The 25,000-nt window shown below is 44.2% G+C and overlaps 1 protein-coding gene across 1 annotated transcript in view; it reads right to left on the minus strand.

Annotated features, from left to right (window-relative positions):
- Positions 1-12,322: 12,322 nt before the first annotated feature.
- Positions 12,323-25,000, minus strand: part of LOC113808138 (neuroblast differentiation-associated protein AHNAK) — a gene marked incomplete in the record, with an annotated part of 126,619 nt that continues 113,941 nt past the window's right edge. The window contains 1 exon segment of the mRNA XM_070123635.1: positions 12,323-25,000. This exon segment is cut by the window's right edge and continues 478 nt beyond it. Coding sequence (XP_069979736.1) covers positions 13,812-25,000 — 11,189 coding nt within the window.

Here is a 25,000-nt window from a genome sequence, read left to right on the forward strand (position 1 = left end):
GAACTTGCATTCTTGCAGGTTATCAACAAATCCTGGCAAACCGCCACGGTGCCCCAGAGCTGGAAACAAGCCACAATAGTTCCTATCCCTAAACCAAAGGAGCCTGGCAAGTACCGTCCCATCTCTCTTCTCAGCTGCCTGGGTAAAACAGCAGAGAAGATGGTACTCAACAGGCTCCGATGGAAAACGGGTCCCCCTCATGAACACCCGCACGGGTTCACAAGGGGTAAGAGCACTGCTCATAGCATTTCCACACTCTTAAGCACAATCTGCACCTCGCCCGCCGTGGTTGTCTTCCTTGACTTGGAGAAGGCTTTTGAACTGGCAAGTCCGCTTGCCATTCAAGAGACCCTAATCCACAAAGGAGTCAAAGGCAGACTCTTGGCCTGGATAGCTATTTTAAAAATAGGTCAGCAAATGTCAGATTTCAAGGCCACCTCTCACAGCACATGCCACTTGAAAATGGAACTCCTCAGGGAAGGGTTCTAAGTCCAGCCCTGTTTAATACCCTCATGTCCAACACACTCGACATTCACCTGCCAGAGGGATGCAAGATCATCTCTTATGCAGATGACTTGGCAATCATAGCCTCTGGCAATCACTGCCTAACTAGAGCTCAGCGTTGTCTGAACTTGGTGTCTGAAGAGTGTTGTAGGACGGGTCTACAAATATCAGCAGCAAAATCCAAAGCAATGGCACTGAGAACCAATGTCAGAAACAAAAAGCTCACTATACAGGGTATGGATCTGGAATGGGTGAAGGACTATCTATACCTTGGTGTATGGATAGGACACACACTCACTTTCAAAAAGGAGATCCAATACCTGCTTGACAGAACCAAGGAAAGACTGTCAGTCATGAAAGTCATGACAGGGAGACACATAGGAGCAGGACACAAAGTACTAAGATCATTCTATGTACATGCTGTCCGTTCTATTATTGACTATGCATCTGTCGCCCTCATTGCTTCCAGCACAACATTAAAAGAAAAACTGGGAACAATACAAAACGAAGCAGCCAGGATAATCCTAGGTGCACCTAAGTGGACAAAGGTCATCAACCTCCTCATGGAAGCTGATTTACCGTCCATGGACACCAGAATTGATCTAATGGCAGCACAGTTCCTTTCCAAGGTCCTGCAGGCACCCACAAACCTATCTAAGACAAAGAGTTCTCAGACGCCTACAACAAGATTACCAGTTGTTTGCGGACAATTCCTGGCTCACACATACAGCCAGAGTTTTGATACGCTTTCAGCTAAAAGATTCATTGCTTGCCAAGGGTATGGACCCTGATTACAAAGAACCCCCGTCGTGGGCAAATGAAATGATCGAATTCTCAATTTTAAATCTCACAATGAGAAAAGATCAATATTCCAGGCCTAGCCTAAAGGCACAAGCACAAAGCGTCATTGATCAAATAACTCCGCCGGGTAGTATAACTTACTACACGGACGGATCCGTGGATCTAATAAACCATACTGCAGGCGCCGGCTTTGCAACAAAGGATACCACAGCATCCATTAGGGTCACTGACAATGCCTCAACGCTTCAGGCTGAAACGGTTGCGATCATGGAAGCATTGGCACACGCGTCCCTGAGGGGAGGGCACGTTGTCATTTATACAGATTCAAGAGCAACTATTGACAGCTTACAGCATAGCATGCCCCCAGATAACATCTACCTCTTGACAACAGTACTATACATAGCCCAAAGAATCCTTAGTCAAGGTAGAAGAATCATCATAAACTGGGTCCCAAGCCACATAGGCATACAAGGGAACGAGCTTGCTGATAAACTAGCCGAAGAGGGCAGGGGTATGCCCCCATCCTCCATGATCGTTAAACCCAGCCGAAGGGGACTGAGCCAAGGTACCAAAGCTGCAGCGTGTGCGGTCCTCCGGGGAGCACATAGAGAAAACATCACAAAATCGCTCGCTGCCAAGTGGTACTCAGATGCTTCAAGCTATGAGCCACTGGCCCTTCCTCCAAATACAAAAAGAGGTACCGAAGTCATACTATTCAGACTAAGACTAGGTTACCAATGCGCTTGGCAAATTATTGACAGTGAGACTGGGAGGTTATGTAAACACTGCGGCGAGCCTAACGCCACACTGTTACATTACTTGCAGAATTGTGTACACACACAATTTCTGAGGCAGGGACCACCCACCACAGCCGCCGGGCTGGTAAAAAGGGTGTGCAACATGCTTTCTCCTTGGCAGCTGGATCGCTTGCTTGCAATCCAGCCACCGCGATAAGCATGCAGTTCAAAGAAAACATCTGAGTTAACTAGAAATAGTTAACACAGGCCGGGCCACTCCAGAGAAAAGCCCCGGGCGAAGCATGACTTCGCAAATCTAACTGAACTGAACCTCCTGTAGCGGTGTACAGAGAGAGATCACCTAATTGGCGAGACATTATTGTCACCCACTTGGCGTGATCCTCCTGAGCAAAAGCCATCAGACTTGAGCTTGACTGATACTTTTTGACAACAGACTACACAGAGAGCTCCGCCAATTTATCGTGGTTCGCCGCGACAATTGGCCAGGCCTTCTCTTGTAGTAAGTGCCCCACTACCGCTCCCTTGGAGAGCGAGGTTACAAACCTGGTCTGGACCCTCTGGTCCTGGACATAGTTTGTGGCCACGCACCAAGGGCGACTTTTCGGTGCCTAACCCTTGCCCTCTCCTTCTGACTTCCTGGTGCAGCCTGGGCCTGCGGGAAACGCCGATTTCCAACATTCGCCTGGGCTGCGGTGACGTGATCACACCCCCCTTGTAGCAGGATTGGGGTGCAGAGCGTTTACCACACCAAAACTCCGAGTTCAGCCCACCCAGGGGGATCTCCTGTCCTGTGGTGCTGAAGGGTCGAGTGTAGGGAACAGAGCTTTTTTGAGGCCCTTCATAAGACCTCACCCTGAGAGCAGGTATAAGGATAGTCCCCGAAAGGGGACCAATCTGTTTTATACTCTCTCCATGACCACCACAAAATGAATCAGACCATGGCAGTCACCCTGGAGCCTTTCAAGGTTGCAGGGGGGTGAAAAAAAGCAGGCCGAACGTGTCCGGCCTGCTGAACCGAGCAAGGACAAGACAGAAACATCAACCACAAAGTCTGTCCATGCACACCAGACTGAGAGAAACCTGAACTCTCCTCAGAACTCCCTCAGTCAAGAAGGGGCTCTAGCTGAACCAGCCAAACCAGCTGCCCCCACCTCTAAAGGCCTTAAACCCCTGCAAAGGGGAGGCGTGAAGCGACGAAGGGTGGAAACTGACTCTGAAGAAGAGGCAGAGCACACCCCAAGTCGACTAACGCGGTTTAAGGTACCAAAAAAACCTGAAGACTTCGACAATGCCTACCAACTGGTTAGGGCATTGGAGAAGGAAAGGAATGTCAGACTTTCAATCCGAATCTGTAGAGATGAGGGCATGATCATTGCCCCCAAAGACAAAGCCACCCTGAACTTCCTGCAGGAAATCAAGGTGCTAAAAGACGGGAGAAAAGTGTGTATCTCACCACTGACCTCCCAAGAGAAAAAGATCAAGATGGTGCTACTTGGTTTCCCACTAGGGTTCGACGTGGAGGTGATCATGTCTCTCCCGCAAGTGATGGAGGCTTCCCGCAAGACCAAAGGGAAGTCTCCAACCAGGCAGGTCCTGGTTATCCTCAAGGGAGCCCCAATCACCACCCTTGATCTGGGTAACTGGGGCTCATACAAGCTCAGGATATATGTGCCAGAGCCCTTGAGGTGCTTCACGTGCCAGAAATTTGGGCATCACCAGGCGAACTGCAAGGCCAAAGCCAAATATGGTGTATGCAGCGAGACACACGAAACAGAAGTGTGTATCAAGGCACACAAAGATGGCCAGAAGGACACAACACCCAAGTGTCCAAACTGTGCCAAGAAACATCATGCTTGGAGCATGGCTTGCTCTGTCAGGAATCAGGCAGTTATTAAAAAGCAGGAGCTAGCCAAAAAGCGTCATGACTTTGTCACTGCGCCCCCAGGCACCTACGTCTGGGGTCAAAACAAAAGAGAAAAGACTCCCCGACCTCCTAAGAGGAAGGAGTCGCCCCCACAGCCAAAACTGGATACCTCTAACAGAGAGGAATTCCCCAAGCTTGCTAGTGGCAAAACCACAAAAAAGAACCAAAGGGAAAAAGGTTCAAAGACCACAGCAAAGGTCCCCCCAGTAGAGGATAATCTTTTCTTTGACGAGAAAGATATGACTCTCCTGTTGAGTGCTGTAGTTTCTGCAGTAGCAACAGCCTTGGGGAGGACCAGTGAGGAGGCGGAGAAAGCAGTGCAGGTCGCCATGACGGCTGTGACCCAAACTGTGGCAGCTCTGAAGGGAAGGAAGCTAGAAGCCTCCAAACCGAAAACGAGCAGCATTCCCCTCCCTAAATCCTCGGATGGCAGGCTAGCTTCGGGAGAAGCATTACATGAAACCCCAGCTAGTCTGTCAGGACAGGCTGAAACTGTGCAGCAGAAGCCCCCACTGCAGGCCGAGTCTGTGCAGCCAAAGTCTCGTCCCTCGACCCGAGGTGGCACTTCCAACCAGGGGTCTACACCCCTCGGTAGACCCTTAACCGGAGTGTCTCACTTAGAGGAAGTTATGCTCCAGGAGACACTAACTATGCGATCCGTGTGCTTCTCAGGATATGCCTTCACCACTCCAAACCTGGATGGTGCTAGAGGCCTGATGACCCTGGTAAAAGAAGCTATCCCGTGCTCCTTAATAGCCAACCCGCCGCACTGTGGAGATGGTGTTGAATCTCTTGCTGTTGAGATTCAGCTACCTGGGGGCCCTATTAAAATATATAATATTCATAGCAAACCACTGTTTGAGAGCTTAGATCTGAACCAGGTCTGTGCTACTGCAGCACAAGACCGAGTGATCATAGGGAGAGACTTCAATGCACATAGCCATGCTGAATCCCCGCAAAAGGCCGAACGCGGCAGGCATTCACATAGCAGAAGTGCTTGAGACGTTCCCTGAGATCGCTCTTCTCAACACCAAAGAACCAACGCATGTGAAGGGAGGGGTCCTAGACCTCATCTTTGCCACTGCAACAATGGTGGAGAGAATTCGGTGGTGTGTCGATGATACGGTTACTAGTGATCACTACGGCATAGTCACCACACTAATGGATGCAGGTCCAGCCCAAAGACCACATCACATTCCTAAATGGAAAACAGACAAGGCCAACTGGTTTGCCTTCCAGGAAGGCTTGGCTCGATGTCTGAAAGACAATGAACTCAACAATAATGAAATTGTGGATGTGCTAGAGGCAAGGCTAATCCAGGCCATAAACCAGGCAGCCTCACAAACCATCCCCAAAACTCGCCCATGGTCCAGAACTCACAAAGACGCCTGGTACTATAATGACGAGATCAAAGAGGTCAACCACAGGGTTAATATGTGCAGAAAAAACTTCCGATGGCAAAGATCTCCCGACAATCTGGCCCTGTTGAGGGAAGCTGTCGTGGATGCACTCATCATGACCCACAATCAGAGGCTAACAGATTGGTGCTTTTCTCAGCCAGAACCAGCACCAACAATCTGCCTCCAATAATGAGAGAAAAACAACAAAACTTAAATCCAGAAAGGCGTGCTCTCATAAGAGACAAGGCACTCGAAGCTGATGAAACGGATGCCTTGTTCTCTCTTAGGGAACTAAGAAAATCATACAAATCCAGTTCTGGGTCAGCACAGGGATCTGATGGGATCTCCTACCCCATCATTTCGCATTTAGACCTTGCAGGAGAACTTGCATTCTTGCAGGTTATCAACAAATCCTGGCAAACTGCCACGGTGCCCCAGAGCTGGAAACAAGCCACAATAGTTCCTATCCCTAAACCAAAGGAGCCTGGCAAGTACCGTCCCATCTCTCTTCTCAGCTGTCTGGGTAAAACAGCAGAGAAGATGGTACTCAACAGGCTCCGATGGAAAACGGGTCCCCCTCATGAACACCCGCACGGGTTCACAAGGGGTAAGAGCACTGCTCATAGCATTTCCACACTCTTAAGCACAATCTGCACCTCGCCCGCCGTGGTTGTCTTCCTTGACTTGGAGAAGGCTTTTGAACTGGCAAGTCCGCTTGCCATTCAAGAGACCCTAATCCACAAAGGAGTCAAAGGCAGACTCTTGGCCTGGATAGCTGACTATTTTAAAAATAGGTCAGCAAATGTCAGATTTCAAGGCCACCTCTCACAGCACATGCCACTTGAAAATGGAACTCCTCAGGGAAGGGTTCTAAGTCCAGCCCTGTTTAATACCCTCATGTCCAACACACTCGACATTCACCTGCCAGAGGGATGCAAGATCATCTCTTATGCAGATGACTTGGCAATCATAGCCTCTGGCAATCACTGCCCAACTAGAGCTCAGCGTTGTCTGAACTTGGTGTCTGAAGAGTGTTGTAGGACGGGTCTACAAATATCAGCAGCAAAATCCAAAGCAATGGCACTGAGAACCAATGTCAGAAACAAAAAGCTCACTATACAGGGTATGGATCTGGAATGGGTGAAGGACTATCTATACCTTGGTGTATGGATAGGACACACACTCACTTTCAAAAAGGAGATCCAATACCTGCTTGACAGAACCAAGGAAAGACTGTCAGTCATGAAAGTCATGACAGGGAGACACATAGGAGCAGGACACAAAGTACTAAGATCATTCTATGTACATGCTGTCCGTCCTATTATTGACTATGCATCTGTCGCCCTCATTGCTTCCAGTACAACATTAAAAGAAAAACTGGTAACAATACAAAACGAAGCAGCCAGGATAATTCTAGGTGCACCTAAGTGGACAAAGGTCATCAACCTCCTCATGGAAGCTTATTTACCGTCCATGGACACCAGAATTGATCTAATGGCAGCACAGTTCCTTTCCAAGGTCCTGCAGGCACCCACAAACTCCTATCTAAGACAGAGAGTTCTCAGACGCCTACAACAAGATTACCAGTTGTTTGCGGACAATTCCTGGCTCACACATACAGCCAGAGTTTTGATACGCTTTCAGCTAAAAGATTCATTGCTTGCCAAGGGTATGGACCCTGATTACAAAGAACCCCCGTCGTGGGCAAATGAAATGATCGAATTCTCAATTTTAAATCTCACAATGAGAAAAGATCAATATTCCAGGCCTAGCCTAAAGGCACAAGCACAAAGCGTCATTGATCAAATAACTCCGCCGGGTAGTATAACTTACTACACGGACGGATCCGTGGATCTAATAAACCATACTGCAGGCGCCGGCTTTGCAACAAAGGATACCACAGCATCCATTAGGGTCACTGACAATGCCTCAACGCTTCAGGCTGAAACGGTTGCGATCATGGAAGCAGTGGCACATGCGTCTCTGAGGGGAGGGCACGTTGTCATTTATACAGATTCAAGAGCAACTATTGACAGCTTACAGCATAGCATGCCCCCAGATAACATCTACCTCTTGACAACAGTACTATACATAGCCCAAAGAATCCTTAGTCAAGGTAGAAGAATCATCATAAACTGGGTCCCAAGCCACATAGGCATACAAGGGAACGAGCTTGCTGATAAACTAGCTGAAGAGGGCAGGGATATGCCCCCATCCTCCATGATCGTTAAACCCAGCCGAAGGGGACTGAGCCAAGGTACCAAAGCTGCAGCGTGTGCGGTCCTCCGGGGAGCACATAGAGAAAACATCACAAAATCGCTCGCTGCCAAGTGGTACTCAGATGCTTCAGGCTATGAGCCACTGGCCCTTCCTCCAAATACAAAAAGAGGTACCGAAGTCATACTATTCAGACTAAGACTAGGTTACCAATGCGCTTGGCAAATTATTGACAGTGAGACTGGGAGGTTATGTAAACACTGCGGCGAGCCTAACGCCACCCTGTTACATTACTTGCAGAATTGTGTACACACAATTTCTGAGGCAGGGACCACCCACCACAGCCGCCGGGCTGGTAAAAAGGGTGTGCAACATGCTTTCTCCGTGGCAGCTGGATCGCTTGCTTGCAATCCAGCCACCGCGATAAGCATGCAGTTCAAAGAAAACATCTGAGTTAACTAGAAATAGTTAACACAGGCCGGGCCACTCCAGAGAAAAGCCCCGGGCGAAGCATGACTTCGCAAATCTAACTGAATTGATCCTGTAGTGTATGCCCTGACGAAGCAATAGCGAAAAGGCCTTCGGCATATTCGTGTGTTTTCTTGCCCTTCCCTTCGTTGTTCCTGTTGCGCACACACACACGCACACACACATACACACATATAGACGGATAGATAGATAGGTAGATATAGATATTGATATATCATGCATATGTATGCATATATATATATATATGTGTGTGTGTGTGTGTGTGTGTGCATACATACATATATACAAATGTATGTAAGCGAGAGGCGCAGTGGGAGGCTAAGCACTGATGCAATCGCCGTTGCCCCAAAGCGGTTGCTCTGGTGCGTGTGTGTCCTGTGTCCTCGAAGATAAGTACAGGACCTGACAGTTTTGTCAATGTTTACGGTACGTGAGTCTTCGTGTGCCCGCCCGTGAGAAAAGGAGTGAAAGTGGAGAGGGATGTGTTAGGAAGGGGGAGGGGAGGAAGGGACACGGAGGATAGGGAGGAAAGAGAGGGGAAAGAGAAGGAGGGGGAGGATGATTTTTTTCTGGACTTTTTTCTCGCTTTCTGGAGTGTGTGGCAATTTGAAACGGGCTTAATTATTTGTTATTTCCATCATTTGCAACATTTATACATTATCATTTTCACCATTCACTTGTACATTTACATTAACAATTATCATTCATACCATTTGCAATTCATTGTGGGCGATGCATTTCCGTCATATCGATGGAGGGGGTTTAATGTCACTCGAATCGTCACGCTTTGTTCCCGTCATCTCGTTTAGGATTTTCATTATATACAAAAAAAAAACAGCTTGTTCTCTTATTCCATTTTCTATGAGATACATTTAGTACTAATTCTTTTTCTTCTATGCTCTAAGGGAAGTTATTGCCCTTTTTCTGAAAGATTTTCATACACGATAAAAGCTTTTCTTGTATCTTAGCATATAGGAAAAATCATCGTAACATAATAATCGTTGCTGAAATAAGATAAAACTAGCCAGAGCTTATAGGCAATGGCTACACATGCACACACATACTCACACACACGCCATCAATAAGATAAGTTGAGAGGAAGAGAGAGAGAGAGAGAGAGAGAGAGAGAGAGAGAGAGAGAGAGAGAAAGAAAGAAAGAGAGAGAGAGAGAGAGAGAGAGAGAGAGAGAGATGATATGAGTAGAATGGTAATGATAATAGCAAGGGAAAATCAGACGCTTCATTAAATCTCTCTTGTAAATGCCCTTTAACAATATATCTCTCTCTATATCTTTTTTTCTTTCTTTCTATAGGGCTTGTTATTTTTTCTTCAAAGCATTTCTTGTCTTTCTCGTCTATTCTTGCTTCATTCCTTCTCTCACAATTCTTATAATCCGTTGACTAATTTCATATCTTCATTATAATTTTGTAAATGAAATATTTCTTGATTTAATTTTCATATCATCATTATAAATCAATGTAAAGTATGTAGGGTAATCGAAACACTAATATTCTTTACGAATATATTTATGATATTACACAGGTGTTAAGCATAAATTTATGATTACATTACAATACTACACAACCATATTTTGTCATATATTGGTGCTATTATATTGTATATAGAATATAAAAGAAACATTACAACAATAACAAATATTACATATGTATATATGTTTGTATATATTCTTGCCTATCTCTGTATTCATATGTAAGTATGCATTTTATTAGTATATATTTGAATGTGTCGAAGATTTTCAATAATTGCGTGTGTGTGTGTGTGTGTGTGTGTGTGTGTGTGTGTGTGTGTGTGTGTGTGTGTGTGTGTGTGTGTGTGTGTGTGTGTGTGTGTGTGTGTGTGTGTGTATGTGTGTGTGTGTGTGTGTGTGTGTATGTGTGTGTGAGTGTGTGCGCGTGTGCGTATTTACCTATGCGTGTAAGCATAAAATGTGTATATCAAAATTTTCTGAAAAATAAACACATGAATACAGACACTGATGGTGAACGATTAGTAAGTCTTGCATCTTCGTCAACAGACATACATCCTTTAGAAATATTGACCAAACGTCTTAGTTAACGGCAGGGTTAGAGTTTCAGCTGGATTGATGCAACGGACAAATTCTACGTAACTTGATAATAACATCTCTCAGCATATCCAGTATAGGCTGAGATTCCATAATACATTCAGTATTTACACTTACGATAAGAGAATTGTACAAACACTTGATCAAGGAGGTCACGAAAGTCATTACTGTCACATATGCAATATGTATATATGGATATATGTGTGTGTGTGTGTGTGTGTGTGTGTGTGTGTGTGTGTGTGTGTGTGTGTGTGTGTGTGTGTGTGTGTGTGTGTGTGTGTGTGTGTGTGTGTGTGTGTGTGTGCGTGTACGTACTTCCCTGCACTTTTACTCAACGTAAAATGCCAATTATGGCAAATCTTAAAAACGATCTTTTTTTTTCTGAAAAAATCTGATACATACGTAGTCAAACAGTAGCCTGAGTGTAATTTTAAACTGTAAAGAAATTTGAGGTTTAACTTAACTTGTAAATGCCGAGAGAAAAGTACAGCATTTTCTTACATACACACATGTAGATATAGATATACGGTATATATATATATATATATATATATATATATATATATATATATATATATATATATATATATATATATATATATATATATATATATATATATATATATATATATATATATATATATATAAATATAACAATTGCATCAATTTGACAGTCTTCAGATTTATATGAAAATATAGCTATATAGATTTTTGTAAGCATCAGAGAATTTACAAAATACAAAAAAATATACAAGCGTTTAGTGTTCCAAATATCATGTTATTTTTCTCGCGTCAGGAAATCAAACAAAAAATATCTTCGCTTCACAGCTACATCAATCTAACTTTTTAAAACGAAGGAGATATAAAAAAAAATCAAGAAACAATAATAAGATACTGCCTAACTCTGAACTAAACTGTAAATCATCTACTACATCCTCATCTTTACATTTGAAATTTAATGTTAACAATAGTAGGAGTAATCATAGTCATAATTTTGGTAATGTTTATCATGGTAATAATAGAATTGGCGATTGATAATAATAATAATAATAATAATAATAATAATAATAATAATAATAATAATGATAATAATAAAAAAATAAAAATAATAATAATAATAACAATAAATAATAATAACAATAATGATAATAATGATAATAATAATAATAATAATAAATAATAATAATAACTATAGTAATTGCAATAACATTTATAATAATAATAAAAGCGATCCAGATAGTAACGATAAGAATTACAGCTACATAATGATGATGTCGATAATAATAATAATGATAGCAATAGTAATTATCAGCATTAATGATCAAAATAAAAGTGATCATAATAAAAATGATACTCATAACGACAATGAAAAACACTTACAACAATATTAATAAAATAATAACCAAAAGAATTATCAAAATGGTTGAGGAAATATGATATGTGGTAAGTACGGGTTGAGGACACCGCCATCTATAAAATATACAGAATATATAGCACTACTTATATTGCGGTTTACACAGCGAACGAAACGGGACATTGGCGGAAGACCAAATTAGCAGCCGTTTCAGTAAAAAAAAGAAAAAGAAAAACGCTCTTCACTGACATCGCTCTTCCATCCGCCAAACGAGGCTGTTCAAACTAGCTTCCATCCCCCCTCCCCCTCCCTCCACCCGACCTGCGTTTGAGCTTGGCTTGTATGTCGTATCACAAATTCACGATTCAAATGATCTGTTGCTTGGTTGTTCTACTAGAATCAGTACTGGGTGCGGTGTGTGTCTGTAGGGGTGGCGAGGGGGAGGCAAGCTAACCTAGGCTATTCTTTTATTTATTATGGCACCTCCTATTCATTCTTATGAACGAGCCCAACAGATGACCTTGAACTGTTAATACTAGGTTACTATTAATATTATGATTAGCTATAGTATTAGTCTATTATTAGTATATATTATATACACCCAATAAGACAAGGATTTTTTTTAAATACACACAAAAAGAGAATTCATAAAAAATATTACATTACATGTCAGACCTATTACCAATACACGCGGAATGTAGTATAAAAAATACATCAGATGATTTACAAACAATAGTATGATATACTCCGGAAAATATGATTACCGAAGAGAAAATTTAAGATGCTTCTGGAAAGAGTACAAAATACCACTGGCTAAAGTACAGCCCTAAAGCACATGGCCCAACGTCAGAGGTACGTGTGTATGGAGGGATGCAACTGGACGGAACGATAAGGGTTGTCGGACAAACGCAACATACGACCTACTGGCACTGCACATACTTTCAAAACACACCTCACGAACTTCTCTCTGAGTGTAAGCTTCTGGTCAGCCTTTTTGGAAACTTTTAGAACCTGATTCATATCTATTTAAGAACTTTTTCTGTCTCGGTGATCTTGTGATCTTTCGTTATCACGTCACTTTTTTATTTATACTTTTCTTTTGCTCTCAGATCACGCACTTTTTCCCACTCACTTCGGATTGCGCCTTCAGGACTTACAAGAGTTTTTATCTTTTTTATCTGACAGTCACAATGTTAATAAATCTCAGGCACACGAAGGGTAGGACACGAACGAATAGTATTTTTGACAGAATTCCCACACTTTTCACAGAACACTTTCAAAGTTCTAACAGTCACGTTTCACAGTGATTCAGAAAAATGTCTTTCTGAGAGTCAATGGCTTATAATGACCTTGCCTAAGCACTATCAGGCTCTACACATGGAAGTCCATTTGGCATCAGAGGTACCAGAGGCGGGTACAGAACTGCAGTCCTGTGCTGTCCTGACACATTGGCAGTTGATGAGAACGTTTTAGCAATTAAATACACACACAAAATAAGAACAAACATCTAATCAGTGTAAAAAAGCAAGTGTGAGCATGCCTACAACCTAAGAGATAATTGCTTTCAGGCACAGGGGAAGAGAGAGAGAGAGAGAGATGGACCTCGGTGTCACTGGGTCATCTCGCAGGTTTTGAGCAAATAAGCGCGACTCTATCTTGTGGTCAAGCTTCACTGGCAAGCTGTTCTTTACGGTATATGATACGGAAACAAACTTTGGTTTTAGAGAACAGAGTAGTTGGCAATACACATGGTACTTTTTTTAGTGTTTGAATGCTTGAACTCAATGTATATGAAACTTAGAAGAGACAATAGAATACATTACGCTTAATCTTCAATAAATGCTTTGTTTAAAAAAAATCGCATGGAATCCTAATTTTCAAGTCAAAACTAGAACTGAATATCTATTGTTGTAACAAATTCATTACCAACAACCTTACATTATTAAAATACAGTGAAAGAGAGATAAAAAACTACATATATATATCTATTCTTCAATTTTACAGATAACAAAATTTGAACTTAGGCAATATTGCTTAATATAAATATGGGATTTGATTTCATCATGATCTGGGTACTCAGGTGCGTGCATGGCACCTTGCACCATGATAACACTGTCAGGTATGTCAAACTTTGATTCCTTCTGTCGCTCGATCTCGCCTCTCGAGTCCACGAGCGGGTGTTTGGAGAATGGCCGGACGAAGACGGGGAGTTTGGTCTCCTTGCTCCGCTGCTGAGCTGGAGCCCGAGTTAACTTCTGGCAAAGGAGGGAGCTCCTTTCTCCTACTGTGGGGGCTGCAGCGTGGGCGGCGGGGAGTCAGGGCCAGGGGCAGAGTGGGCGGGAGTCGCGGGCGTTGAGATGATCAGCGTCCTGCTGAGGGCGCCCTCGGTGACCGTGTAGCCACCTCCGTCAACCGTGATCTGCGTAAGAGACTTTTGCGGAAGAGACGACATGTCGGTGCGCAGGAGATGAGTGGGGAAACTGCTGCCATTCTCAGAGGATTCCACCACAATAGTCTCTCGGGTGACAGACGGCCCTAGCGTTACGCCCTCGATATTGGTAATTTCCCTTGTGATGGTCGGGCCGAGTGTGACGCTCTCGATGTTTGTAACTGCTGGGCTCAGAATGACACTCTCAATTCCTTCCCTGGTAATCGTCCCGCTGTGGCTCAGGGTCAGGCTCTCCACGTGGGGGGAATCCGTCGTGACCACAACGGCGCCGTTTTCCCTCACGGTCACGAGTGCAGGCTCCTGTAAGGGAACTACAAGCTGGGGAGGGGACTGTGCACGAGAACCTCGAGGCTTTGGGGGCACAGGAGGGGGCACAGTCGTAATGGAGGTAGGGCCACTGATGTCTACACTGCTCACTCTGGGCGCTACTGTTACAGTCACGCCGTCCACATTGCCACCCTCGTGATGAGCAATTCCCTCCACCTCGCTGTCACTGCTCAGGCTGCTGCGACTGCTGCTACTGCTACTTGTAGGGATGGTCTTCGTTGTGTGGGTTTCCTGTGTAGTCACATTACGAAGTTGAACAGTGAAATTACTGACCTGTTTCTCCTCAGCTGTGGGAGGGTTAGCCTGCACAACTACGACACCTGTGTCTTTGACAACTGTGACAGGTGTGACCTCCACACTCCCACCCGTAATGGTTGCATCACCGTCCAGTAATGTGATTGTGGTACCTCCCACTGGAGCTGGAGTGGAAGGCAGTGCTGGAGGTTCATCCTGATCTTCGTCCTCTCTGTGGTGAAGTGTAATGCTCTTCGAGGTCTCTGAGGCCGTGACCCACTGGGTGGAAGAGATGTCAGTGATAGAGGTAGAGCCACTGATTTCAATATGTGAGACAGGCTCTCCCTCAGGTTCTGTGACTCTTGGTGACACAGCTTCTGCCAAACTGAGGTCACTGTGTCGTCTGAACTGCAAAGCTTCCTCAAGAGTACCCCACTGTCCTGCACGTCGTAATCCCATGCCACCATCTACTCGCAATCCAATAACTTCATCCTCCTCGTCTATTGATGTGGCAGAGGAGTCTGGAAGTTGCAATCTCCGGGGATGCTGAAGATTGGGTACATTTTCAGCGGCGGTAGTTGCTTCGGCACGTGTTAAGTCTAGGGACATGGCACGCTCAAGAACAACATTGATAACTTCAGGTTCAGTGTGTAATCGAGAAAGATCTCCAAGAGAGGCTGCTTTACGCTTCAGTTCTTCGGAGTCCGTTGGTGGTCGTTTTGGAGTGGAAGAAGTGATGGGTTCAATTACTGCTCCAGCAATGCCTCGTTCAACATCACTGTCTGATGCAGTGGAGGTGGTGTCATGTAGGACAAGAGGTGGGACTTGCCTTTCCAAAACACTCTTTTGCATTACCTCTACAACCTCTGTGGCTCCTGCAGGAGGCTGGAAGGACTTTAGTCTGACCTCCCGTACCACCAAATTACTCTTCCCTGTAGCAGATCCTGATGTTACAACAGCTTGTGGAGGTTCTGGAGCTCGGCGCTTGGAATGAACAATGTCAGTTTCATCCAAATGAGGAGTTCCAAGGGAAGCAGACAGTTCTGGTATAACGACGTTTACTTGACGGGTAGTCACTTGTACTTCTTCTATGATTTCTACATCAACAGGTCGTTCATTTATAGTAACTTCTGTGACCCCCGTAGCCATCTGCCGTCCACGTCCTCGGTTTCTCTTTCTCCTTTTCATGTCTGTGGGAGAATCATCTTCTTCGTCAGAGCTGGATGATGAGCTAGATGATGAGGATGAGGTGGCTGCTTTTTCTGTGCGTTTTCGGCGATTGTCCTTTGCTGCATTTGCAGCAAGAGCCATTGCATTTTCTTCTGATGTATTCAAGACATCTTCTGTGTCCTTCTTATTCTTCTTTTCCTTGTCTTTCTTCTTCTTAGCATTTTTCTTTCTCTTTGCTTCTGCAGCATTTGGATGTTCATTTACATTACTTTCACGAGTCGCTTCATCATCACTTGAATGGCTGTCATGTCTCATACGGTTGATCTCGGTCTGAATCTTCCCCTTCAGGTTCTTAAAGCCCTTGAAACCCAGTCGAATCCCCTTGTTCTTTGGCTCCTTTACTTTCTCCTCTCCACCACGAGTATCAAACTCTACTCGGTCTTCAGTATCGACACCCTCGGAATCAGAGGTACTTCTTCCGCTCTTACTTCTGAAGTTGAAACCCATACCCTTCTGCGACTTACCTCTGCCAGAATCATCGCCGCGTGTATCGAGGGACAGCTTCTCATCCGCATCTCCGCCCTCAGAATCTGATTTCATTTCATATTTTACTTCAGTCTTACCAAAACCCTTCAGACCAAAGTTAAGGCTAGATCTGGACTTCACCTTTACTTCCTCCTCTGCTTCAGCTTCTCGCCGAGCAGAGTCAGTCTCAGCATCGCCACCTTCTACGTCATAACTTTTACTTTTGTTTTTGAAACCAAAGCTGAGACTGGGCTTCAGTTTCTGCTTGACAGGACCACCTTCGGCCTGCGGGTCGGTGCCTACCCGTTCTTGATCATTATTGTCTTCAGAGTCTGAGCTCCTGCTCCCTCTCCCCTTAAACCCAAAGTGCAGACCGCCCTTCACCTTGGGTCTTGGCTTATCGTCATCACCATCCTGGTCCATGGAGACTTTCTCGGAGTGTTCTTCGTCGGTGTCTGAGGAACGAGTAAAGCCTTTGAAACCAAAGCTCATTTTCCCTTTGACTTTCTTCTTGTCCTCTTTGACCTCTTGCTTGTCAGGATCTGGGGTTAGGGATGATGTTGGTTCTCGGGTGTCATCTTCGCTGTCAGACGAGCGACTAAAGCCTCGGAAGCCAAAGCCTAAACCGAATTTATGTTTTGTTTTCGTCTTTTCTTCATCATCTTCATCTTTTCCCTTTGATTTTGATTTTGGTTTGTCTGTATCTTCCTCGGCATTTCCACCTGCTGTGATCCTGAAGGTTCCGCTCTCCCCAGCAGGTGAATACTTTGGTCCCTTCAGCCTCACCTCACTCTCTGGCAATGCTGCAGTTACTTTGGAAGCTTCGAAAAATTCACGCTTCTTGGCAGCAACAGTACCTTCAGGAATATCAATATTTGGACTGCCAATGTTGACTTCAGCTGCACTTACACGAACATTTGCATCAGGAACATTGGCTATATCAGTCCCTCGAGAGTCAATACCTATGTGTTTCTTGAAACCTTTGAATCCAAAGGCCATGCCAAAGCCAGGCGAGTGTTGCATACTCTCCAACTCTGTCTCTGAATTAGCCAACTTACTGGTGTCAGCTTCTAAATCAACAACTGGCAAGTCAATCTTGGACTTTTTCAAGTCAATGTCAACTTCTGGGAGGTCACTTTCGGTTTCAATATCAGGGACTTCGACACTGGGCAGATCAACATCTATCCTTTTGCCCTCTGAATTTTTCTTCTTCATTCGAAGATCCCAGTCTGGCATACTTATGTCCGGAGCATTGATTTTGAACCCGAAACTAGAAGACTTATCCTTTTTCTTTGCAGCTGAACCATGATCAAAGTCAAGGTCTACATCTGGGGTTTCTACTTTTGGAATGTTAACATCTACTTTTGCACCACCGCTTCCTGTGTGGATGTTAGGCATATTTACTTCTGGTTTACTGTGAGTTATTCCAACGTGTCCTGCAGTGTCAGGAATATGAACTTCAGGGCCCTTTAGATTAACAGCAAAACTCCTCTTGTTTACTCTTCCTTCAGTCTCATCATCAGAATCATGACCTGAGCGTCTTAAATTCAGACTTGGTAGGTTTATATCTGGACCTTTAAATCCAAACTTGAAGCCTTTCCTTTCCTTATTGCCATTACCTTCTTCGTCGCTATCATAGTCATCATCCCCATTCTTGCCTCCTTTGTTGCCCTTCAAGCTGAAGCTAGGGAGATTGAAGTCAAGTCCCTTTGAGCTTTTCTTTTCCTCGTCAGAGAGTTCGTCTGAACGTCCACTCATCTTCAAATTCACATCAGGTGCTCTTACGTCAGGACCCTTGAGATTCAATTTGAAACCTTTCTTTGACTTAACTTCTGAATCCTCTTCACGGTCACTTTCCTTCTGCTTATCGTCATGTCCATCGCCGTAACCGCGAAGGTTTATGCTGGGGAGATTGATGTCTGGGCCTTTGATACCAAGACCAAAGCTTCTTTTGGATTTCTTACCTTTATCATCATCGTCGTCATTGTCAGATTCCTCTTTCTCTCTTACATTTCCATCTGCGCTTCCTTTCAGCCTCATACTGGGCATGTTGAAATCGGGTCCTTTAAATCCGAGGCTGAACCCTTTCTTTCCTTTCTTGTCTTTGTCTCCTTCGTCATCATCATCTGATTCTTCTTCTTTCTTATGGCTCCCTTCTCCACTTCCTTTGATATTGACGCTTGGCAGATTGAACTCAGGCCCCTTCAGACCAAGGCTAAAGCCTTTCTTGGACTTTTTACCTTTATCACTCTTTACATCATCATCTGATTCTTCTTTCACTTTATGATCTCCCTCTCCTCCTCCTTTTATGTTCATGCTCGGTAAACTGAAGTCAGGGCCTTTTAGTCCGAGGCTAAATCCTGTCTTGGACTTTTTATCGTTGTCACTATCTTCATCTTCATTGGGTCTTTTGTCTTTCATGTCTCCTTCGACACTTCCTCCGATGCTCATACTTGGTAGGGTGAAGTCAGGTCCCTTAAATCCAAGATTAAATCCTCTTTTAGACTTTTTACCCTTTTCCTCTTCAGACTCATTTTCTTCTCTATCACCAGCCTCTGCACTTCCTTTGAGGCTCATACTGGGAAGACTGAAGTCAGGTCCTTTGAATCCAAGATTAAACCCTTTCTTTGATTTCTTACTCTTATCATCGTCATCATCATCTTCAGATTCATTCTTTTCCTTATTATCTCCTTCTACATTTCCTTTGAGGCTCATGCTTGGCATTGAGAAGTCAGGTCCCTTCAGGCCAAGACTGAATCCTTTCTTTGATTTCTTGTCTTTGTCTTTCTCATCTTCAGATTCTTCCTCCATGTCACCTCCTTCCCCACTGCCCTTGATACTCATGCTAGGTAGACTGAAGTCTGGGCCCTTGAATCCAAGACTAAAACCTTTCTTTGATTTCTTTTCTTTGTTTTTCTCGTCATCCTCAGATTCATCCTGCTCCTTGCCACCTTCTCCACTGCCCCGAATACTCATACTCGGCAGGCTGAAATCGGGACCTTTGAAGCCTAGACTAATACCTTTCTTAGACTTCTTTTCATCATCGTCTTTCTCGTCATCTGAATCCTTAAGATCCCCTTCCATTTTTCCCTTCATGCTCATACTAGGTAGGTTAAAATCAGGACCCTTTAATCCAAGACTGAAACCTTTCCTTGACTTTCCCTCCTTATCTCTTTCTTCTTCATCAGTTTCGTCTTTCGTGTTATTGTCATCTGCACTTCCTTTAAGGCTCATGCTTGGAAGACTAAAGTCAGGTCCCTTAAATCCAAGACTGAATCCTTTCTTCGATTTCTTTTCCTTATCTTTATCATCATCAGACTCTTCTTTATCATTATCTGCACCTCCTTTGACACTCAGACTTGGCATACTGAGGTCTGGTCCTTTGAATCCAAGACTAAAGCCTTTCTTAGATTTCTTATCTTTAACATCATCATCATCATTATCTGATTCTTCCTTCCCTCGTCCTTCTCCACTGCCCTTGATGCTCATGCTTGGTAAGTTGAGACTGGGACCTTTTAGGCCAATATTGAAGCCTTTTCTGGTCTTTTCACTTTTGTTATCTTCACGATCATCATCTGAAGCTTCTTTATCATGTCCGGCATTTCCCTTGATACTCATGCTGGGTAAGTTAAGATCAGGCCCCTTAAGACTAAATCCTTTCTTTGATTTTCCAACGTTATTCTTTTCGTCATCATCGGACATATTCTCACCTTCTCCCCCACCTCTAATGCTCATGCTAGGCATATTAAAATCAGGGCCCTTGAATCCAAAGCCAAAGCCTTTCTTGGACTTCTTATCTGATTCTTCATTATCGGATTCATTTTCTTCTTTACTGCCTGCTTCTGCACTTCCTCCCAAGCTAAAGCTAGGTAAATTGAAATCAGGTCCTTTTAGGCCAAGACTAAAACCTTTCTTGGACTTCTTATCTTTGTCATTTTCGTTATCATTATCCGACTCTTCTTCATCCTTGCCTCCTTTGATATTTATGCTGGGTAGACTGAAGTCAGGGCCTTTGAGCCCCATGCTGAACCCTCTTTTCGATTTTTTGCCTTTGACTGTGTCATCATCTTCCACTTGTCCCTGAGCTTTGAGGTCTACAGAAGGAAGATCAATATTTGGCCCAGTTACCTCCACAGACTTGGAGATGCTACTTTCTGGTAGATTCCCTTCATAACCTTCTAAATCTCCATGACCTTTTACCTTGAAGTCAGGGAGGTTGAAATTGGGGCCCTTCAAGTTAATATTGAAGCCTTTCTTGGATTTCTTCTTGTCATTTTCGTCTTCGTCACTCTGTGCCTCGTCACTATCACCTTTGTCTCCTTTGCCCCTAAGATTGAAGCTTGGTAGGCTAAGATCAGGACCTTTCAGGCCAAAGCTAAACCCTTTCTTCGATTTCTTTTCATTGTCAGATTCTAGGTCCAAGTCTGCTTCGGCACTTGGTAATTTAACGTCTGGTCCTGTTAAGCCAAGCTTGATATTTCTTCCTTCCTTGTCTTTTTCATCTGCTGAGTCATCTTCGCCATCACCTCGGTCACGGCCTTTGAGACTAAAGCTAGGAAGGTTTATGTCAGGGCCTTTGAATCCAAAACTGAAGCCTTTCTTAGATTTTTGTTTTTCATCATCACTTTCCTCCTTGTCCAAGGCAACTCCAGAGGAAGCGTCGCCATGGAGTTTCAAATCTACATTTGGAAGAGTGACATCAGGACCCTCCAATCCAAGATTTAAATCTCTATCACTCTTATCGTTCTTAGCCTCTGACCCATCATCTTGTCCATGACCTTTGAGACTCATACTGGGTAGACTGAAATCAGGGCCCTTAAATCCAAGGCTAAATCCTTTCCTGGACTTCTTTTCCTTGTGTTTTTCATCATCATCAGATTCACCTCCTTTGTTGTCTCCTTCTGCACTGCCCTTGATGCTCATGCTTGGCAGATTGAAGTCGGGACCTTTGATGCCAAGGTTGAAACCCTTTTTGCTTTTATCATTATCATCGTCGTTTTCAGATTCTGCCTTTTCCTTATCGCCTCCTTCTCCACTTCCTCTAATGTTCATACTAGGTAAACTGAAATCTGGACCCTTGAATCCGAAACTGAAGCCCTTCTTTGACTTTTTCTCGTCATCATCATCTTCTGAATCTTCCTTATCTTTGTCACCTTTTCCACTCCCCTTGATACCCATGCTGGGCATGTTAAAGTCAGGACCCTTGAGTCCAAGACTGAAGCCCTTCCTTGACTTTTTATTTTTGTCATTTTCATCATTGTCCGATTCATCTTTTTCCTTTTCACCAGCTTCTCCGCTTCCCTTGAGACTCATACTTGGCAGGTTAATATCAGGGCCCTTGAATCCGAGACTGAAACTCTTCTTACCTCTCTTACCTTTGTCGTCAGTGTCATCGTCATCGGACAACTCTTTGTCATGCTCCCCTTCTGCACCTCCTTTCATGCTCATGCTGGGTAGGCTGAAATCAGGACCTTTCAGCCCAAGACTGAAGCCTTTCTTGGATTTCTTGTCCTTGGATTTATCTTCGTCATCGGATTCTTCTTTCTCCTCGACACCTTCAGCACTTCCTCTGATACTCATACTTGGCAAGCTGAAATCGGGGCCTTTGAACCCAAAACCAAATCCTTTCTTTGACTTTTTACCTTTCCTGTCTTCGTCATCATCATCAGATTCTTCCTTTGTCTTATCACCTTCTTCTGCACTTCCTTTCATGCTAAAGCTGGGTAAGCTGAAGTCAGGACCTTTCAGTCCAAGATTAAAGCCTCTCTTAGACTTTTTATCCTTGTCGCCACTTTCATCATCATCGTCGTCTGGTTGTTCCTTTTCATTACTTCCTCCTTCTACATTTCCTTTGAGACTCATGCTGGGCAGATTAAAGTCAGGTCCCTTGATTCCAAGGTTAAAACCTTTCTTTGACTTTCCACTCTTTCCATCTTCACGGTCATCGTCTGACTCATTTGCTTCCTTATTGTCTCCTTCTACACTTCCTTTGAGGCTCATACTGGGAAGACTGAAATCAGGCCCCTTGAATCCAAGATTAAAACCTTTCTTTGTCTTCTTCTTATCATCGTCATCATCTTCAGATTCATTCTTTTCCTTGTCTCCCTCTGCACTTCCCTTGAGGCTCATGCTTGGCATCGAGAAGTCTGGTCCCTTCAGGCCAAGACTGAATCCTTTCTTTGATTTCTTGTCCTTGTTTTTCTCATCATCAGATTCTTCTCCCTTGTCACCTTCTCCACTGCCCTTGATATTCATGCTAGGCAGACTGATGTCAGGGCCCTTGAATCCAAAGTTAAACCCTTTCTTTGATTTCTTGTCCTTGTTTTTCTCATCATCAGATTCTTCTCCCTTGTCACCTTCTCCACTGCCCTTGATATTCATGCTAGGCAGACTGATGTCAGGGCCCTTGAATCCAAAGTTAAACCCTTTCTTTGATTTCTTTTCATCTTCGTCATCATCTGCTTCCGCCCCTTCAGCATTATGTTCTACTCCACCTTTGATATTCATACTGGGCATACTGAAGTCAGGTCCTTTCAGTCCAAGACTAAAGCCCTTCTTGGACTTCTTGTCTTTGATGCTTTCTTCATCATCAGACTCATCCTTTTCCTTATTTCCTCCCTCGGCACTTCCCTTCAGACTCAGGCTAGGGAGATTAAAATCAGGTCCCTTCAGTCCAAGACTAAACTCCTTCTTCGCCTTTTTCTCATTGTCATCGTCATCATCGTCGGATTCGTTGTCTCCCTTTTCTCCCTTTAAACTCATGCTTGGTAGGCTGAAATCGGGTCCCTTAAATCCTAGGCTGAATCCCTTCTTGGATTTCTTATCCTTATCCCCATCATCGTCTGATTCTTCCTTTTGATTTTCACCTTCTGCATTTCCTTTGAAACTCATACTAGGCATATTGAAATCAGGACCTTTTATTCCGAGACTGAAGCCTTTCTTGTTCTTTTTGGTTTTGTCATTTCCATCTTCATCATCAGATATCTCTTTCTCTTTTTCACTTCCTTCTGCACTTCCCTTAATACTCATGCTCGGTAAGCTGACATCAGGTCCTTTAAACCCAAAGCTAAATCCTTTCTTAGATTTCTTTTCTTTATCGTCTTCTCCATCTGGCTTTTCTCTGTCTCCAACATCCAAACCACCAGACAGACTAACATCAGGGATGTTTACATTTGGTCCTTTCACGTCAAAGCCTTCTCCCTCGATGCCTTTAGCCCCAAGGTTGACGTTTGCCTCAGGACCCTTTAATCCTAAGGAGAATCCCTTCCTATTTTTCTTATCTTTCACGTCGTCATTATCTACATCTGCCTCAGCGTGAACCTGGACGTTTGGCATGTTCACGTCAGGTCCCTTCAAGCCAAATCTGAAGCCCTTTTTGCTCTTCCTTTTCTCCTTCTTTCCCTCGTCATCGGAGTCCTTTCCTTCGTCTGGCATGGAGGCATCACCCTGAAGTTTCAGGTTAGCACTCGGGACATTCACTTCAGGACCTTTCAGGCCAAAGCTAAAGCCTTTTTTGCTCTTCTTGTCTTTCTTTTCACTCTCAGAGCTGTTGCTTTCGTCGTTATCACTGTCCTCTCCACGCCCCTTGAAATTCATACCCGGAAGACTGAAATCAGGGGCTTTAAACCCAAAACTAAAGCCCTTCTTACTCTTTTTGCTCTTCTTTTTCCCACCTTCTTCTACTTCTACATTCACTTCCTCTAGAACTGGCTCTGCGCCACCTTTTAGGCTCATGCTCGGTAGGGTAATATCAGGCCCTCGAATACCTAGCGACAGATCTTTTCCATCGCCTTCAATTTCCTTTTTGCTCTTCTTTCCATCTGAGTCCTTTTCTTCGTCACTTCGCCCGCCCAAGCCAAAGCTAGGAAGGTTGATGTCTGGACCTGTCAGGCCAAAGCTAAAGCCCCCTTTCTTAAATGCATCAACCTCAGCTTCTGCATCTGTTTTCACGTTGCCCTTAACCTTTAGGTCAGCCTCTGGCAGAGAAAGGTCAACTTTTGGACCCTTTAAGTCAACATTCATGCCGTCAGCGCTTGCTCCTCCTTCGACTTCCAACGTCTTGTTGAAACTCACGTCAGGTAAGTTCACATCAGGAGCATTCAAGGTGAGCCCAGCCTGATCGCCTTCACCCTTGCTTTTGGTGTGTCCTTGAAGGTCAAGCTTGGGCATGGAAAATTCAGGGCCCTTGAAGTCGATCCCGAATCCTGATTTTTCAGACTTTGATGAAATGTTTTCTACATTGCCTACTTTGTGTTCAAACTCTACATTTGGCATCTGGAGGTCTGGAGTGTCAATGCTAAGCCCAATATTACCTTTAGACTTGACTTTCTCTTCGTCTGAGACAACTTCGTCATCTCTCTTCAGTCCCTTGAAGTCGAGACCAAAGTTCATATTGCCAAAACCTTTTGACTTTCCAGTTTCTCTATCGGAGTCAGTTTCGTCCTTGTGTTCAGAGTTCGATTCCTGGCCCCGTCCAAAGCCCTTGAAGTCCAGGTCGATGCCAAAGGAACCCTTGGCCTTCTGCTTTTCATCGTCTGTCTTGGGTTCGAGTGAGACCTTGCTCACGCCTCTTCCATCGAGTTCGACGTCTGGCATGTTGATGTTAAGGTTATCTTCAACTCCGAGTCTTACCTCACCTTCGGGTATGTTTGGCATCCTAACCGTGGCATCGGGAACATCTAAGTCACCTTGGCCGGCCTTAACTTTCATCTGTGGCAGTTTGACGCCGAACTTGATGCCACTTGGCTTCTTGTTGGCCCCATCGA

Source organism: Penaeus vannamei, chromosome 7 (assembly GCF_042767895.1).
Source record: "Penaeus vannamei isolate JL-2024 chromosome 7, ASM4276789v1, whole genome shotgun sequence".
NCBI classification, from domain to species: domain Eukaryota; kingdom Metazoa; phylum Arthropoda; class Malacostraca; order Decapoda; family Penaeidae; genus Penaeus; species Penaeus vannamei.